This window comes from Aulonocara sp. 'chitande type north' Nkhata Bay, linkage group LG7, assembly GCF_057382095.1.
Source record: "Aulonocara sp. 'chitande type north' Nkhata Bay isolate Kocher_YH1m ecotype deep benthic linkage group LG7, A_spYH_male_GT1.1, whole genome shotgun sequence".
In the NCBI taxonomy this organism is placed as follows: domain Eukaryota; kingdom Metazoa; phylum Chordata; class Actinopteri; order Cichliformes; family Cichlidae; genus Aulonocara; species Aulonocara sp. 'chitande type north' Nkhata Bay.
Genome location: NC_141350.1, coordinates 30,438,565 through 30,454,914, shown reverse-complemented (window position 1 = coordinate 30,454,914; position 16,350 = coordinate 30,438,565). Strand labels below are relative to the sequence as shown.

Here is a 16,350-nt window from a genome sequence, read left to right as displayed (position 1 = left end):
TAGGTATGTTAGCTGCTGACGTTAACGCAATTTAGTATCTGGTATACAGAACTGTTTTCCTAACAAAACCACTGTTATAATTAAGTGAAGGTGCTCCCAACTAATTTGAACCTTAAGCTTCTAAAATATGTGGTTCAACTGGGTGTGACAGTTTCTGTGTGGGTGTGTACCTATATGTTGTTTCCATAGGTACATAAAAATCTACAGACACAGAGGCAAAACCACAATAACTACGGCTCGCCTTCATACTCTTCAAGGAATCATGGGGATTTCAAAGTTACAGAGAATGATAGATGATTTGTGTTTCTGTGAAGAGGTTAAAGTAGAAAAAACAAGTCTCATTATTGATGGTGCAGCTCTTTATTATTGTTTGTATTATAATTCTGATCCAAAGCTGGACCAGCGCTGTGGAGGAGATTATCCTGGATTTAAAGACGATGTCTGTAAGTTCTTTGAGGCTTTGAAGGACTGTGAAGTCACTCCATACATCTTCTTGGATGGAGCTGCAGGATCAGAGAAGCAGAAAACTCTTCATTCGCGTCTAAAGCATAGACTAGAAAATGCAAAGAGAATAGCAGAGAGTGAGCCTGACGCTGCACCACAAGGATGTAACGTCTTACCACCTCTGGTAAAAGATGTCTTCATAGAAATCTTGAAGGAGAAAGACATAGAGTTTAAACAGTGTTTAGGAGAGGCAGACCCTGAAGTTGTTTCTGCTGCAAATCAGAAACAATGTGCTGTGCTGTCCCATGACGCAGATTTCTGCATCTATGATGTGAACAAAGGTTTCCTTCATCTTGACAACTTTGAGTGGAAAAGAAAGAAGGATGGCAAAATTCCTGCTAAGCTCTACACACGTTCAAAGTTTTGTGAGCATTTTAAATTGGACCCTGCTCTCATGCCAGTCTTTGCTTCAATAGCAGGAAATGATTATTCAAGATTAGAAGGCAATGTTACCTTTGCAAATGAATCATCTTCATCTGGTGAGTACAGCATTATAAGACTGGATGGTATGCTCAGGTTTTTAAGTAAAGTGAATCTGCATGGTTTGAACGACTCACAGAAGAGAGAACGTGCTCTGAGTCAAGCTTTAAGTCATGTTGGTAAAGAAGAAAACCAAACTTTCAAACTCTCCATTCAAAAGTATGTTCAACCAGAAAAAACAAGTTCTGAGTTGCCATCATGGGTGAGTAAAAAAGTTGAGTGTGGAGAAATCACCACTTTCGTCATAAGTGTTGTGGATCAGAAGACAATGATGCTGCCTGCTCTTGTGGAGGACTTTTCACAGCACAGTAGTTACACAGCTGCTTACCCCATCAGACAGTACTTCTATGGACTGTTAATTGGAGGTCAGATGTGCACTGAATATGACAGGGATAGAGAAGAGATCAAAGACAAACGTGTCCCATCCATAGGGAAACAACTGCAACTAGAGCACAAACTGTTAACTAAAGATGTACAAGCTCTCCTGCCAGATTTGAGCAGTGATGAACAGAAGAATCTGCAACTACAGCGTCTGCATAAGGTACTGAGGTTAATCATGAAATATGTGTTTAATTACTCTGACAGGTCATAGATGTGTTTCTGTGGTACATGTGAGCATCTTGTCTGTGTGGTACCTTTCTGTGCAGGCTCCTGAGGGTTTGCGTCGCAGTGTTTGAAGAAGCTCTGCAGGTTCAGACTTCAGCCTTAGAAAACATCCCCGACCAGCTGAAGCTGCCAGTCTGTGTGACTGTTTTCTGGTTTAACAACTTAAAGCTTGGCCAAAAAGCTGAAACTGTCCACTGCCTCCACGCCCTCCTGCTGGGGTTTGTGTGTGATCGTGATGGTCCAGGTAAGTCTCTGAGCTCACTGAGCAACATGACTGATATTTTACTAGCAAATACATGGAAATATGTGTAAATCAGTATTTTCACTCATTACTTTATTAGTAACACTTGTGATACGCCTGCTATTGTTTTCACTCCTAATTAGTGTTGTTGTTTATTTTGTTCTCTTTGTGTCTGTCATTGAAGTGGACTAATTATTAGGAACATCTAAATGTGATTCAGCCCAAAAAGCATCAAAAATAATATAAAAGTGTGAAATAAGGTGAGATGCATGTTTCAGTTTAAGTGGTCCCAATATGACCTCGATGATATAAGAGAGATAAGACTTTATTGATCCCGTGGTGGGGAAATTTGTGCATTACCTCAGCTCAGGTACGGATAGCAGAAGAAAAATTGAAAAAAATACAAATAAAATATAAACAAATACAAAATAAGTAAGATAATACGCTACATGCAATGGTTGCATACACAGTATGTGATTATGGATGGAGGGTTGTGGAAATATGCAAGTAACTATTCTACCACTACTATTACTATGTAAGTAATAATATCATTGAATGAGGAGGAAAATACATTATATTTATACATTATATTTATACATTATATTTCATAGATTTTGCTAATAAAGTAGACATCTACATGACATCATAACCTGAGCAGAGTTAGATTAGGCTTAGTTTGTCTCTCAGACTGGAGAGATGGTTTTAGAGACAGCTGAATGAAAGTCACAGGTCTGCAAGCATCACACTGTTTTCAAGCCAATATGTCCCACTGCTGATTGAAAGGAACAAAAAGGAAATCAGCGTTCATTATTCTGCTGTAACTCTGTGAAACATAGTTTATTAGCTGTATTTCTTATAAATTGGCATTTTGTTACAGTTTCACAAAGACAGTTAAGTCTGAACATTTAAATTTTACAGTTATCTACATAATTACATTCTTTATGGTTAAGGAAGTGGGTCCACATAGACTATTTATACAGAGGATATTTCCCTGCATGTTACAGCAGGTTATAGTCTCTTTGAAAGCAGTCAGCAGATGGACTGTAGTCAGAGTTCCTGATGCTTCCACACAAACTGCTGCTGGTCTCTGGTTCTGTGTCACTGAAACTTTGTCTTATTTTGTCTGTAGAGGACGAGTTTGAGAGGAAGATGAAAACTTTAAAGGATGCAGCTATCAGGAGGAAATGGCAGCCCCGTGTGGCTCATGCTTTCAGCCAATGGCTGTGCTGCATGAGGCAGAGCCTCCACCTGAACCAGCTGCTGTGTTCCCCTCTACCAGAACCTCAGTGTGCCCGGTAAACACCAGACCAATGATGCGCTCCACAGATGTGTAACACACTTCATCAACTTTAACTGAGATTTTCTGCTTTGTCAGGCTTTACTGTGGACCTCTCCTTCATCGGCTGGCAGATGAAGAGACGTTTGAAAAACTACTGAAAACACTGAGAGGAAAAAAGAAGAAATTATATCAGGATTTAAAGACCATTTTTCATCTACTCGCACGGAAAAAAACTCTGGTTATTGGCGACTCTGTTCTTAAAGATGTGGACCCAGAGATTCCAGCAACTACACTCACATACAGATCAGGGGCCACAGCAGGCGACATTGAGGCTAAACTGAAACTCCTGGCTCAGGATGAACATAGATTTGATAAAATTGTAATTCATGTCAGCAATAACGACATCCAGAATCATCAACTGGAGGTCATAAAACCTAAAATTGAGTCGGTGTGTAACTTTGCAAAAACGATGTCGGATTCTGTAGGTTTCTCTGGTCCCCTCCCCAGTCGAACCAATGCTCACATCATTAGAAGCCTGTCATCGTTTAACTGCTGGCTGTCTAACTGGTGTCCAGAAAACAATGTGGGCTTCATAAATAACTGGAAAATGTTTGGGTTAAAACCTGGTCTCATTGAGAGCAACCACATCTATCCAACTCGCGAGGGTGCAGATCTCATTTCTAGAAAACTGGCCAAGTTTATTCTGAGTTAAAAACAGAAAGCTGAGGTGTTTTCAGTGTTACATTATTATATTAGATAGTCTGACTCACCTGGTGACATTCTCAGTCTAATGCACATTTTAAAGAAACAGCAGATGTTTTCTATTCAACACAAATGCTCTTTGACAATGAAAGTTAAGAACACAGAGAAATGCAGTGATGCAGGTTTGGGAGCGACGGCTTCCTCACCTCTTTTCTGCTTTTGTCTTTTGGATAAACATGATGACATTTTAGAAACTGAAAGTAATGCATGAATAAAACTTGACCCTACCTCTAAATTAAATACATTAAGTAGAAAAGAAAAAGTAAACCAGTGAAATATAGAAGCAGGCTATCGGTTTGGTTTGTTTTATAACTGAACTGAATGAAAGTGGGCTGACGAAGAGGAGTCTTTGAGCAGCCGGAAGCTGAAGAAAGCAGGACGATGTGTCTAACAAGCAGCAGCTGAGAGAGGAAGCGGAGGAACACATCAATGTTTTATCAGAGTCTGTCTGTTATTTGTTCTTTGCTGTAACAAGAGACCGAGGTGGACATATTTAGCAGGTATTGTCTAACAACACATGATTAGCACAGGAAGTTAATTCACTGCAGTTTTATTTATATAGCCCCAAATCACAACAGTCGGCTCAAGGAGCTTATTTTAAGATAAAGAAAATGCTTTAATGTTCATGAAAGGATGAAGATATTTAATGTGTTTGTTATAACAGCTTAATTATCATTTGTGCCTGCAGTGTGACCATGCAGTGGTCCACAAATCTGGAATAATTTTCAAATCACTTCAAAAACATTAACATCTTTCTCTTCAAATGCAACACAACAGTTGCAACAAAATCTTTTAAATATAATTGTATATTTTATTATATAATGCAAATTATGAATACTGTAAAATATGTCTGATTTTGAAAGAATTTTTCTTGTGATAGAGTACTATTATTTCTGTCTACATATACTGGATTATATATACTGAATTTTTATCATTATTGTGTTTTTCTGGATCATTTAGTGATTTAGCTTGGTGTTATAGTTTACATATTTAAAAATGTAGATGTATTTTTCTGTATATTATCTCAAGTTTTGGGCCAAATAACTATTACAACCAAATAACTCTACAAATAACTACCTTATACGTTATGATCTTGAAATTCGTATTTCATTTGTGAATAAACGGAAACTGTTTCTCAGAGACTTTTCCGTCAGTTTCTGAATTTATTGTCAGGCTTTTGCTTGTATGTCGCAGCACTCTGCAAATTACTTTTGAATAAAGTTACACAGATCAATAACGAGTTTGTTCCTGTTCCATGTGAACTATCCAAATAAAGCTGGAGGTTAAGAATAAAGCATTGGTGATGTTTTCCTCTCATCTCCTTAGTCCTGTTTGGAAATAAAGAGAATCTCAGACAGACGCTTATTTTCACCCCAGTTAAAGTATCTGTATTAAAAGTCAATCCACATGTTTTCTCTGTATTACTGTAAAGTCTTTAGAATCAGAATCAGAATACTTTATTGATCCCTGGGGGAAATTATTTTTTGTTACAGTGCTCCATTTTAAACCAATATTAAGACAAGACAGACAATACACTAACTAAGAATAGTATAATATATACATATATATACATACATAAGTCACTCATAAATAAATAGTTGGAAAAGAAACATGTGTAGCTGTAGTAGCAAACAGTGTGTTACACTTTAATATAAAGCGCTTTTAGGAAACTTATATAAATATAATCGAACTGAACTAAGGGCTCTACAGGGAAATGCTTTACCTTACTGTAAACAGCTTCACCTTGTGGAAGAACACAGTTATTACAACCAGTAACGCTGCAGTCTCCACCGGTCAGGTTATTATCTGCAGCTGAAAACATTGAAGCAGACTTTAGAAAGTACCCCTGCTACCTGTGACACGTACAGGATCCTCTGTGATGGTTTTTCTCACGTCTCAAATGTCTGTCCTCCACCTCTGAGCAAGAAACCCTTATCATGCTGAGGGAGATCTCTGCTCCTGACATAAGGAGAGAAGAGGCTGCAGGAGTTTTTACCTTCACAGTGCTGTGACACAGATGCAGTCACATTTTTAAAACTTTCAAAATAAGTCAGAAAAGTTTGAAATTTCTTCTATGAAACTTAAAAAGCTGAATTTCAAAATAATCCAAATTAATCCATTTAAAAATGTTTCAAAAAGAAGAAAAATGTCAAATTAACATTGATTTATTTCACATTTAAACATTTACAGACACCATTACACCTTACACCAGCTTAAACAGACACTTATTTTGAAAAGCCAGGCTCATCTCATCCAAGTATCGCTTTAGAGACCAATTGATCAGAAATAATTTAGTCTAAATCTACACTGAACTTTTTTAATTTTTTTTTTTACAACTTTATACAAAAACATCTGTTTACATGTTTGTTTGTATATCAGTAGTGGGTGACCAATCAGCTGTCAGAGCTGAACAAAAACACAGGAAGTGATGCTCAGTTTACGTGAAGGAAAACAACTGCCACCACTGTTTGTCCAAACATAAGCAGGAAGTGACATCATTGGGGAGGAGGTGACACAATCTGGTGATTCTTAGTGGTTGCTAGGTAACAGGACTCAAGTGCTGATGTCGTCACACGAGCAGGTCTTTTTCGTCTCATTTACAAGATGAGAAATGTCCTGTTGTCATGACAACAGTCTCTGTAGTAACAACCTAGCTGGCCTTGGCATCCAGCAGCAGCACCCTCATCAGCGTCCTGGCGGCGGCCAGCAGCGCTCCGTGCAAAGCATACTGGGCTACCAGCACGCCAAAACCTCGGTAGAAGCCAGCCCCGCCTTCCTTGCGGCTGATGGCGTGCAGGCAGTCAGAGAAGCCATCATACTGCGTGTTTACGGGCACTACCAGCGGGCTCCCGCCATTTCCCACCGCGACCACTCCATCGGTGGCATCAATGATGGTGCGCGTACCCTGCAGAGCCAGGCGATGTAGCACCGTCTCAAGAGGAAACAACACCACGTCAGCTACCAGAGAACCCGCCCAAGATGCCGCCAGCTCGGGGAAGTAGGCATCCAGTGGATTGGATGGTTCTGCCCGCTGCTTCTTGCTACGCTGGTGCAGCCACAGCACCACCCACTGGATGGAGGTAGCCACGGCATAGCGCAGAATGGCATGCAGCGCAGCGGGAAGCAGCAGGCATCTGAGAGGAAGCAGGCGACAACTGTGAGGTGCGCCGACACCCAGCAGTCGAGCAACACCCTCACGGACGCAGTCCAGCAGGCCAGAGGACGACTCATCCCGCACAATCTCGCTCTGAAGATGGAGAGAGGAACACAGGTCCGATCAAATGATCAATTTAAAAAAAACAACAACAACAACAAAAAAAAAAAACCACACACACACACACACACACACACACATCCAGCTAATCATTGCTCTAAATCAGCGGTTCCCAACCCCCGGGCCTCGGACCGTGAGTGAGTCGTTTGGTGCCGGGCCACAAGAGTTGAGGCTCAGGTGTGAAATGTATAGTTTTAAGGGTTTTTATCGGTTTTCAGCGTTATTTTGTTATCGTTTTTATCGTTAACTCGTTTTCCTTGGTCTTTTCACGTGTGTTATGAATAAATCTTCTTTTTTTCGGTACCGGTACTAGTTTTATTTTATTGTATTTATCCGCGACACCTTAAAGGCCGGTCCGTGAAAATATTGTCGGGCATAAACCGGTCCGTGGCACAAAAAAGGTTGGGGACCGCTGCGTACGCTGAGTACATAAACGAATATATTAAAATTTATAATATTGTTAAAAATGTGACACGTGAGAAGGTGTGTCTTTGACTGTTACTGTATAACTTATTTTCAGACTAGTTGACAAATTATGCTCTGGTCATTTGAAGTTACCAAGATAGATGTCCTTTTGTAATATAGTAAAATTTTCTTTGCACATTTCCTTTATCCACCATCTTACATTAAACTAAGAAGAGTCGTAGAGCTGAAGCAGGTAGCATCAACACATAAATCTATTTGTGCTGCCGGCTTAAATCACAAGATTACCTCTGGCTGAAAAGCTGTCGATTTTTCTTTTTTGCACAAATTAATTCAGGTTCACACTAATTCTGTTCACAGCTCCAACAAAATGGGGATAAACACAATTAGATTGAATTACAATTGGATGGAAGTCGAGGACAAAGGGAAGGAAGCTTAGGATGAGGAGGAAGAGAAGCAGCCGGAGCGTTTTTAGGGATCTCTATGATGTCATTGAGGTTTTCTTTCATTAATATGGTCCTCTCACAAAAAAGATGACCTAGTTCACCTACTTCCTGTATTAAATAGTGATGTGGAAAAATGGTAAATGGCCTGCATTTGTATAGCGCTTTACTTAGTCCCTAAGGACCCCAAAGCACTTTACACTACATTCAGTCATCCACCCATTCACACACACATTCACACACTGGTGATGGTAAGCTACAGTGTAGCTACAACTGCCCTGGGGCGCACTGACAGAGGCGAAAACCACAGAGCAGGCACGTATAGTGCATCTGGATCAAATCTCTAAGACTGACTAAGATCTGTATTATAGTTTTAGTCTTAAGACCTTATGTTATATATTTATCACCCTTGTGATAAAACCCAGGTCAGCCATTGATCCAAGTTGTGCCCTGAAAACAGGAAAGTCGTCTGCATACAGGAGAACTTTAATAGCAGGCTTGTAAGAAGTGAGGATTGTACTCACATTTGCTGCAAACTCTCGTTGTAATTCTGTCACCCTGTTTTGATGCAGAATTCATTTCAAATCAGGCAAGAACGGGACTTTGTTTTATAATGTGTTCTTGTGAATTGAATGTATATCGCATACATTTGACTTGGGTTCCAGTCCTTCTTTCTGGAAGACAACAATTGCAGGTAGGTGGCCAAAAAACTTTTCCAAATACCTCCACGTGATCAAGCCTGGATTTAGAAAAGAATAGCAAAACAAATTCTGCACTTCCTGCACAAATCTGCAATTTGTGTTTGTGTGTTCAGAGGCTGTGGCGAGAGGCGGGACCTTGGCTCATCCAGCAGTACAGCCTGACCGGGACATTAGGGCACCCTGCATGCTCGGCTGATGGCAGGGAGGGAGTGCAGATGCCGCTGGGATGAGATGAATGCCAAACTGGAGTCCATCACAGGTCGACTGCAGGTATGCCAGTCAGACCTTCTGAGGAGGGTTTCACTTTTCTCTCTTCTTCTTAATTGACTCTTTTCTCTCTCTCAGCTCCTTGTGTCAGAGTGGGAGGTGTTTGAAGCACATGGGAGGAGCTTGTCATTAGTTGGCTGATATGGATGTCCGCTTGAGTGAGGCTGACCAGCTGACACAAAACACCTGTGAAAAACTGAAACAACTGCAGGTTTGGGTTGTTTTGATATGACACATATGTCAGAGACATTGTCCTAAACTGGACTAACAAAGGACCATGAGTCCAACATGAAACTTACCGTAAATAACGTAAGGCTGACGTTTGTTGATAATTTTCAAAAAATAGTTGTTGAAATATTTTTGCTGAACATGCAAACATCTACTGATGAAAATGTGTTGATTTATTGGTCTGTTATGAAGCTATTGCTATTTCTAATGTGTTTTATCACTTTCTGATGTTTTATTAATTAAACAATACATGTATTGATTGTTGTGTTATTCTAGTGTAGTTTTCCTTTTGGCTCTCGGAGGAGGCGGACACACTTTTTCTCCTCTCCTCTCCCTTATCTTCCCTGCTTAGTTCTTATGTCCTTGTCTAGTCTCGTGTTTTTTTGTATTACTTTCCCTAGAACAGTCTCTCACAGCCTGTTTATAAAACCTAAAGAGAATTATGGATTTGATCAACTGGTCTCTGAATGCTATTGACACCCTTTTCTCAACGAGAAGTCTGGGCTCGGGAGAGCCCGAGTGCCCTGGAGGGACTTTCCCTGCCAGATACACGATGGACGGGTGGCAGGAATGGAGGGTCGTGTGCCTGGCGGGACTGTCAATCGAGGACGCTGAAGATATCTATCTATTCGGAACCATGATAACAGGGTTCTTGCTGATTGGAGCTGGCTTCGCCCTGGCTTATCGGAGAATTAATAAAGCGGAACCGGCTGTTCCAACCCCCCCAAGGCTGCCCGCTGGGATTGAAATGATGGGACGAGGTGCGACTTCTCAGAATGGGCTCATTGAGAGCAGCATGGTTAAGACCTTGGAGATGCTTACAGCTGCCGTGAATACTCAGAATAACACCTCTGAGCATATATTGGGTTACATCAAGGAGAGGCCTGCTCAGAATAACACCTTTGAGTGAAAGTTGGATTACATTGTGGAACAGCTGACTGCAGTCGTGAGTTCTCAGAATCAGCTCTCTGAGCAAAAGAATGACAACACCAGCAAGTTTGATACCATCATGGGGAAGCTCGCGGTTCTTCAACGGGAGTTTGAGAGACCAGTGTCGGAGTGTTAAAGAACAGCTTTGAAATTCTCATGAGTTGTTGCAAAAGACAAATTACCATCATAATCCGGCTACCCCTTCAGCGCCAGCTGTGGGCTCAAGGCTGGAGCTGAACAAAAACTCCCTGATAACGACTGTGTTTAGTCTGTTCCTTCCCATTCCATGCAAGGCCACCTGGGTTGGCTGGAAGACTTAGCCTGGCAGGGCGAAGGACACTGTCTCAGCTGAACTATGGACACGCACACACATACATATACTGATACTGATAAGCACTCACTGACGCATCACCCTCCCTACCCCAGATCCCACGCCACCTCCAACGCTTACCTCCCCTCTGATGTGGACATCGGGTCAGCTGGAGGCGCAGTCGAAGATTGTAGCGGTCCCAGATCAGATGTACACACTGGAACTCTTTCCCATGTTGCTTGTCTGTGTTTATTGTGCTATGGTGTGTTGATATCTGTGCATTCCTGTATTATCCTTTTGTGTTACACATTTCAATGTTTTTTTTCCTCGCTACCCGGGCTGACCTGTCTCCCCAATGTGATGTTTGTGTATTTTATGTACGGTCGGCAAGGTCTGTCATCTTGGTTGTGGGCAAAAGACCTGCAACTGACAAATAAAGGCTATCTCATCTCATTAATATGTATTTATTTATAGTGTAGTAGAAATATTTAATTATTACTGTTTAAATGACTAATGTGTGACATGTATTAGTAGTGATGTTGTGCTGAGGATTAAAATGCCCTTTTTTTGGTATACGACAAAATGGCAATAAACCATTAATATATGTCTATGTGCCTGTATTTATTTTACCCTACTCAAATTAAATTTATGATACATTTTATTTTGAAAGATTTATAGTGGTTCTTTAAAGAACCACTCAAAATAGGTTCTTTAAAATGGTTCTTTAAATACCTTTTTAACAATGGTTCTTCAAATAACCATTGTAAAAAAAAAGAGGTTCTTTGAAAAACCATTTAAGGTGCCCCAAAGAACCATTTCTTAAAGGTCCTTTAATGAACCACTGAAAGAAATAGTTCTTCAAAGAACCATTGTTTTTAAGGTTCTTTGTGACACTAAAAGGTTCTTCTATGGCAGTTTTGGTTCCAGTTGGCACCTTTATTTTTCTGAGTGTAAGAGAGATGAATTTGCATTTAAGCTGATGTTTAGATTCATTCACTGAATTCCAACTTTATACCGTCTAATACAAAGACAGTATAAACAGTATACTGTCAGTGTAGGGGACATCAGACATGATAGTTTCAGGCTGTGTACATCTTGTTGAATTCAGTTGTATAAATCCACAAAGAGGAGCAGGTCAGCTGATCACATCATACACACAAAGAAAATCTACTGAAGCTCACTTGTGCTTGTGTGGGAAAAAATATTGTGAATTGTATTTTTTTTCCCATTGCTGAGCCACTACACAGATATTTGTGTTCCCCCAGCTGCCGAATCCAACTGTAACCCTTGACTGTTCTCATTTTAGTGTGTAGGTTTGGAGGCAAAGTCATCCTCTCCCAAACAACACCTCACCAAGAGGTAGGTGTTATTTATTTAAATTCTATAGCAATGCTTGTGTCCTACATAACAGAATAAAGAGTACATTCATTAGAATTCAGATTTAGACTGGAACAGCAATTTATTGTCATGTAATAATATTTTTATTATTCTATTAATATAATACAAGCTTTAATTACCTTTGTACAAAAATCCTAGTAGAATGTCCTTCAACAGGCTACTTTTTACTTCATTACTCTGAGTATACCATCTGAGTATACTCTGAGTATATTGCAGTGCTACTTTTTCACTTTTGCTTGAATAAAGAAGTTGCTTCAGCAATTAAACTTTTACCTGTATATATTTTGTTTATATACAGGTATCTGTACTTCTACTTATGTAAAGAATTTCTGTACTTTTGCCACTTATGACTACTTGTTACAAACGGTGAACAACACAATGATAATCAGGTTACTGAAGTCCCAAACAAAAAAATTATAAATCATTTCTGTGTTTATTGAACTGGATCAAACATATTTAGCCCATACTGCTAAAGATTTTTACCTACATGAAGAATGCATCACATTTGACCAACCCTCTACCTGAAAAATTGAGTTTAATCATAAAGACAAAGTGAATAATAAGAACTGTGTAATAGTCCTCCTTTGACCAGCAGCTCTTTTGTTCCTGCCAGGAGTAGCAACATCATTCAATTTCAATAATCACTTCTTTTTCTGCAATTTGTTCTTCTTCCCCCCCTCTTTTTTTTCCTCTTTTTTGTCTCCCACTCCCCATTAGAGGACTCCATGTCAGTAGAGGAAACCTCAACCCTAGAGGACTGAGAGGATCCCTCTCCAGAATATGGATTACAAACAGTCTTTAGGTTCTCATACAATTCCTTCTTTTCTCCTCTCAGTGTTTTCTGTACTTCTTCAATCTTGTCTTCATCTGCCAGCCGATGAAGAAGAGGTCCACAGTAAAGCCTGATAAAGCAAAATCTCAGTTAAAGTTGATGAAGTGTGTTAAACGTCTGTGGAGCGCATCATTGGTCTGGTGTTTACCGGGCACACTGAGGTTCTGGTAGAGGGGAACACAGCAGCTGGTTCAGGTGGAGGCTCTGCCTCATGCAGCACAGCCATTGGATGAAAGCTTTAGCAACATGGGGCTGGGGCTGCCAGTTATTCACACCTTCATCCTTTAAAGTTTTCATCTTCCTCTCAAACTCGTCCTCTACAGACAAGATAAGACAAAGTTTCAGTGACACAGAACCAGAGACCAGCAGCAGTTTGTCTTCTTGTTCAGGCTGATGTGGAAGCATCAGCACTGATGCTTCCACATCACACAAACGTCACACACGTCACACAAACTCTACAGTCCATCTGCTGACTGCTTTAAGAGAGACTAACCTGCTGAAAGGTGACTGTGAATAATAAACAGAATAATCAGATTTATGGAGCTGAAACTGTAGAAGTTGAGACCAACCTGGGCTATTGGGGTCACACACAAACCACAGCAGGAGGGCGTGGAGGACAGTTTCAGCTTTTTGGCCAAGCTTTAAGTTGTTAAACCAGAAAACAGTCACACAGATTGGCAGCTTCAGCTGGTCGGGGATGTTTTCTAAGGCTGAAGTCTGAACCTGCAGAGCTTCTTCAAACACTCTGCGACGCAAACCCTCAGGAGCCTGCACAGAAAGGTACCACACAGACAAGATGCTCACATGTACCACGGAAACACGTTTATGACCTGTCAGAGTAATTAAACACATATTTCATGAATAACATCAGTACCTTATGCAGACGCTGTAGTTGCAGATTCTTCTGTTCATCACTGCTCAAATCTGGCAGGAGAGCTTGTACATCTTTAGTTAACAGTTTGTAGAAGTACTGTCTGATGGGGTAAGCAGCGGTGTAACTACTGCGCTGTGAAAAATCCTCCACAAGAACAGGAGGCATCATTGACTTCTGATCCACGACACTTATGACGGAAGTGGTAAGTTTTCCAATCTCAACTTTTTTACGCACCCATGATGGCAACTTAGAACTTGGTTTTTCTGGTTGAACATATTTTTGAATGGAGAGTTTGAAAGTTTGGTTCTCTTTTTTACCAACATGATTTAAAGCTTGACTCAGAGCACGTTCTCTCTTCTGCGAGTCATTCAAACCATCCAGATTCGCTTTAGTTAAAAACCTGAGTATACCATCCAGTCTTTTAATGCTGTCCTCACCAGATGAAGATGATTCATTTGCAAAGGTACCTCTATCTTCTAATCTTGAATAATCATTTCCTGCTATTGAAGCAAAGACTGGCATGAGAGCAGGGTCCAATTTAAAATGCTCACAAAACTTTGAACGTGTGTAGAGCTTAGCAGGAATTTTTTCATCCTTTTTGCTTTTCCACTCAAAGTTGTCAAGATGAAGGAAACCTTTGCACAAATCAAAGATGTAAAAATCCTTATCAATGGACAGAACAGGACATTGTTTCTGATTTGCATCAGAAACAACTTCAGGGTCTGCCTCTCCTAAACACTGTTTAAACTCTATGCCTTTCTCCTTCAAGATTTCTATGAAGACATCTTTTACCAGAGGTGGTAAGACATTACATCCTTTTGGTACAACATCCTCAGGCTTTGTCGTCGCTATTGTCTTTGCTTTTTCCTCTGTGTCTTTTCGACGATACACAAGTGTTTTGTGCTTGTCAGGATCTGAGCCTCCATCCAGGAAGATGTATGGAGTGACTTCACAGACCTGCAGAGTCTTAAAGAAGTTACAGACCTCATCTTTGAATCCAGGATAATCTCCTCCACAGCGCTGGTCCAGCTTTGGATCAGACGTATAATACAAAGAATAGTACAGAGCTGCACCATCAATGATGAGACCTGTTTTTTCTATGTTAACCTCTTCATAGAGACACAAATCATCTATCATTTTCTTTAACTTTGAAACCTCCATGATTTATTAAAGTGTTGTGAAGGTGAGCAGTGATTATTGTGCTAATGCCTCTGTGTCTGCAGATATTTATACACCTGCTAGAACATCATACAGGTACACGCCCACACTGACAGAACCAGTCACACCTTTTCTGACTAATCTAACATACCTATGTTACTCTTTTGGTTTCATTTCTTTCATCTTCATGTTTTGATTTTCTGTTTCATTTCACTCTGTGGAGCAAAATCAAATGTGTTTCATTAACTTTCCAGCTCTGTTAAAAAAGCAAAGGTACTTAGTGTCCATCACAAAGGCTCAACCCTGCTATGAACTGGAAACTGCTGCAACACCAGTGTCACCGTCCACAGTGAAGACAGTGTTATATAACCATGGACTGAGAGCGTGCTGACTAAGAAAGAAGCAACAGCTCCATAATCGACATCATGAAGCTCGACTGAAATTTGCAGCTGCTCACATGAATGAGCGAAATGTGTTTTGGAGAAAAGTTTAAGTTTGAGCAGATGATATAACTGACTGTTTAAATAGGACAAAACACACACACGAAACTATTTTTGGAGTGGTCAAAGCAGCACAAAGAACAAACAAAGAAACAATTAAACCAAAAAAAAATCTCATTAATTACCAACACATAATGCAAATAACCATACAACCTGATATAAATCCACTTGCTTTCCTAAATTTTTAACTTTTGCAGAAGATTTCGAATTTTCTGATTAAATTTTTGCTGTAAGTGTTTGAAACATTTTAAATTCAGATTTTACAAACAAAGTAAAAGCAATAAATGACAAAGAATATTCTGTAAAAGAAGTAATGCTCTCTGATATGGAAGCGTCAATTTGTCAATTACCTGTCACTGCGCTAAACATCTTTTGTTTTAATCTCTTGCTTTCACAGCTCCAGTGATAACTGTGAAGACTAAAAAAATGTATTTTAATCAGTGACAGACTGGTGACCTGTCCTAACCCCCACCTCTCACCCAATGACTCTCACCCAACTAAATATGTCCTTTGCCAGCTTATATTTAACAAAAAGTAGTATTGTTGTCCTGTGTGTCTATTGCTCTGTTTTTCTTCTTGGTTCTTTTACAGCACATCTCTGATAGAAATGAAAGCAAAACTATTTCAACAGCACAAACCTGCACAATCAGTTCATTTGTGACACTGTCTTGTTCAGTTACACATGCTTCCTCACACAGTTAAATTCAATTCAATTTTATTCGTATAGCACCAAATCCTAAAACAGTCGCCTCAAGGCGCTTTATATTGCAAGGTAGACCCTAAAATAATACAAGGGAAAGAACCCAAAAATCATATGACCTCCTATGAGCAAGCACTTTGGCAACAGTGGAAAGGAAAAACTCCCTTTTAACAGGAAGAAACCTCTGGCAGAACCAGGCTCAGGGAGGGGCGGCCATCTGCTGTGACCGGTTGGAGTGAGAGAAGTGGTATTTGTCTAATGTAAGATGTTTCTCTGTCTGATGAACAAAAAGAAAACATTTCATTAAGAACAGGATGATTCATGATTCCGAAACTCTGGCAACATTTGAGAATCATTTACTTATCGGTAGTAATGTGACGTTCTGTATCGAGGCTTCAAAGCTTGTGTCGGGTAATGGAGGGGGCGTTTCCGTGATGTGC

At 40.0% G+C, this 16,350-nt stretch overlaps 3 protein-coding genes and 1 pseudogene across 4 annotated transcripts; 2 read left to right on the top strand and 2 right to left on the bottom strand.

Moving 5' to 3' along the window:
- Nucleotides 1-256: 256 nt before the first annotated feature.
- On the top strand, nucleotides 257-4,691 carry LOC147325444 (single-strand DNA endonuclease ASTE1-like). The gene is made up of 5 exons (XM_086299976.1): nucleotides 257-1,400; nucleotides 1,455-1,533; nucleotides 1,632-1,834; nucleotides 2,961-3,126; nucleotides 3,207-4,691. The coding sequence occupies exons 1-5, from the start codon at nucleotides 263-265 to the stop codon at nucleotides 3,820-3,822; spliced, it is 2,202 nt and encodes a 733-aa protein (XP_086156102.1). The 5' UTR covers nucleotides 257-262; the 3' UTR covers nucleotides 3,823-4,691.
- A 1,441-nt stretch (nucleotides 4,692-6,132) lies between these two features.
- LOC147325442 (uncharacterized) lies at nucleotides 6,133-11,004 on the top strand (annotated as a pseudogene). The gene is made up of 3 exons (XR_015130324.1): nucleotides 6,133-7,143; nucleotides 8,827-8,983; nucleotides 9,059-11,004. The product of XR_015130324.1 is annotated as an uncharacterized LOC147325442 (transcript).
- Nucleotides 6,523-8,446, bottom strand: LOC147325443 (mitochondrial outer membrane protein SLC25A46-like). The gene is made up of 2 exons (XM_086297738.1): nucleotides 8,420-8,446; nucleotides 6,523-7,119 (listed from the first exon to the last, which is right to left on the bottom strand). Exons 1-2 carry the CDS (start codon nucleotides 8,444-8,446, stop codon nucleotides 6,523-6,525), a joined length of 624 nt encoding a protein of 207 aa, XP_086153864.1.
- Nucleotides 11,005-12,200: 1,196 nt separating the features above from the next.
- LOC147325441 (single-strand DNA endonuclease ASTE1-like) lies at nucleotides 12,201-14,713 on the bottom strand. Its single transcript, XM_086299975.1, has 4 exons — nucleotides 13,553-14,713; nucleotides 13,248-13,446; nucleotides 12,827-12,995; nucleotides 12,201-12,748 (listed from the first exon to the last, which is right to left on the bottom strand). The coding sequence occupies exons 1-4, from the start codon at nucleotides 14,711-14,713 to the stop codon at nucleotides 12,481-12,483; spliced, it is 1,797 nt and encodes a 598-aa protein (XP_086156101.1). The 3' UTR covers nucleotides 12,201-12,480.
- Nucleotides 14,714-16,350: the final 1,637 nt, after the last annotated feature.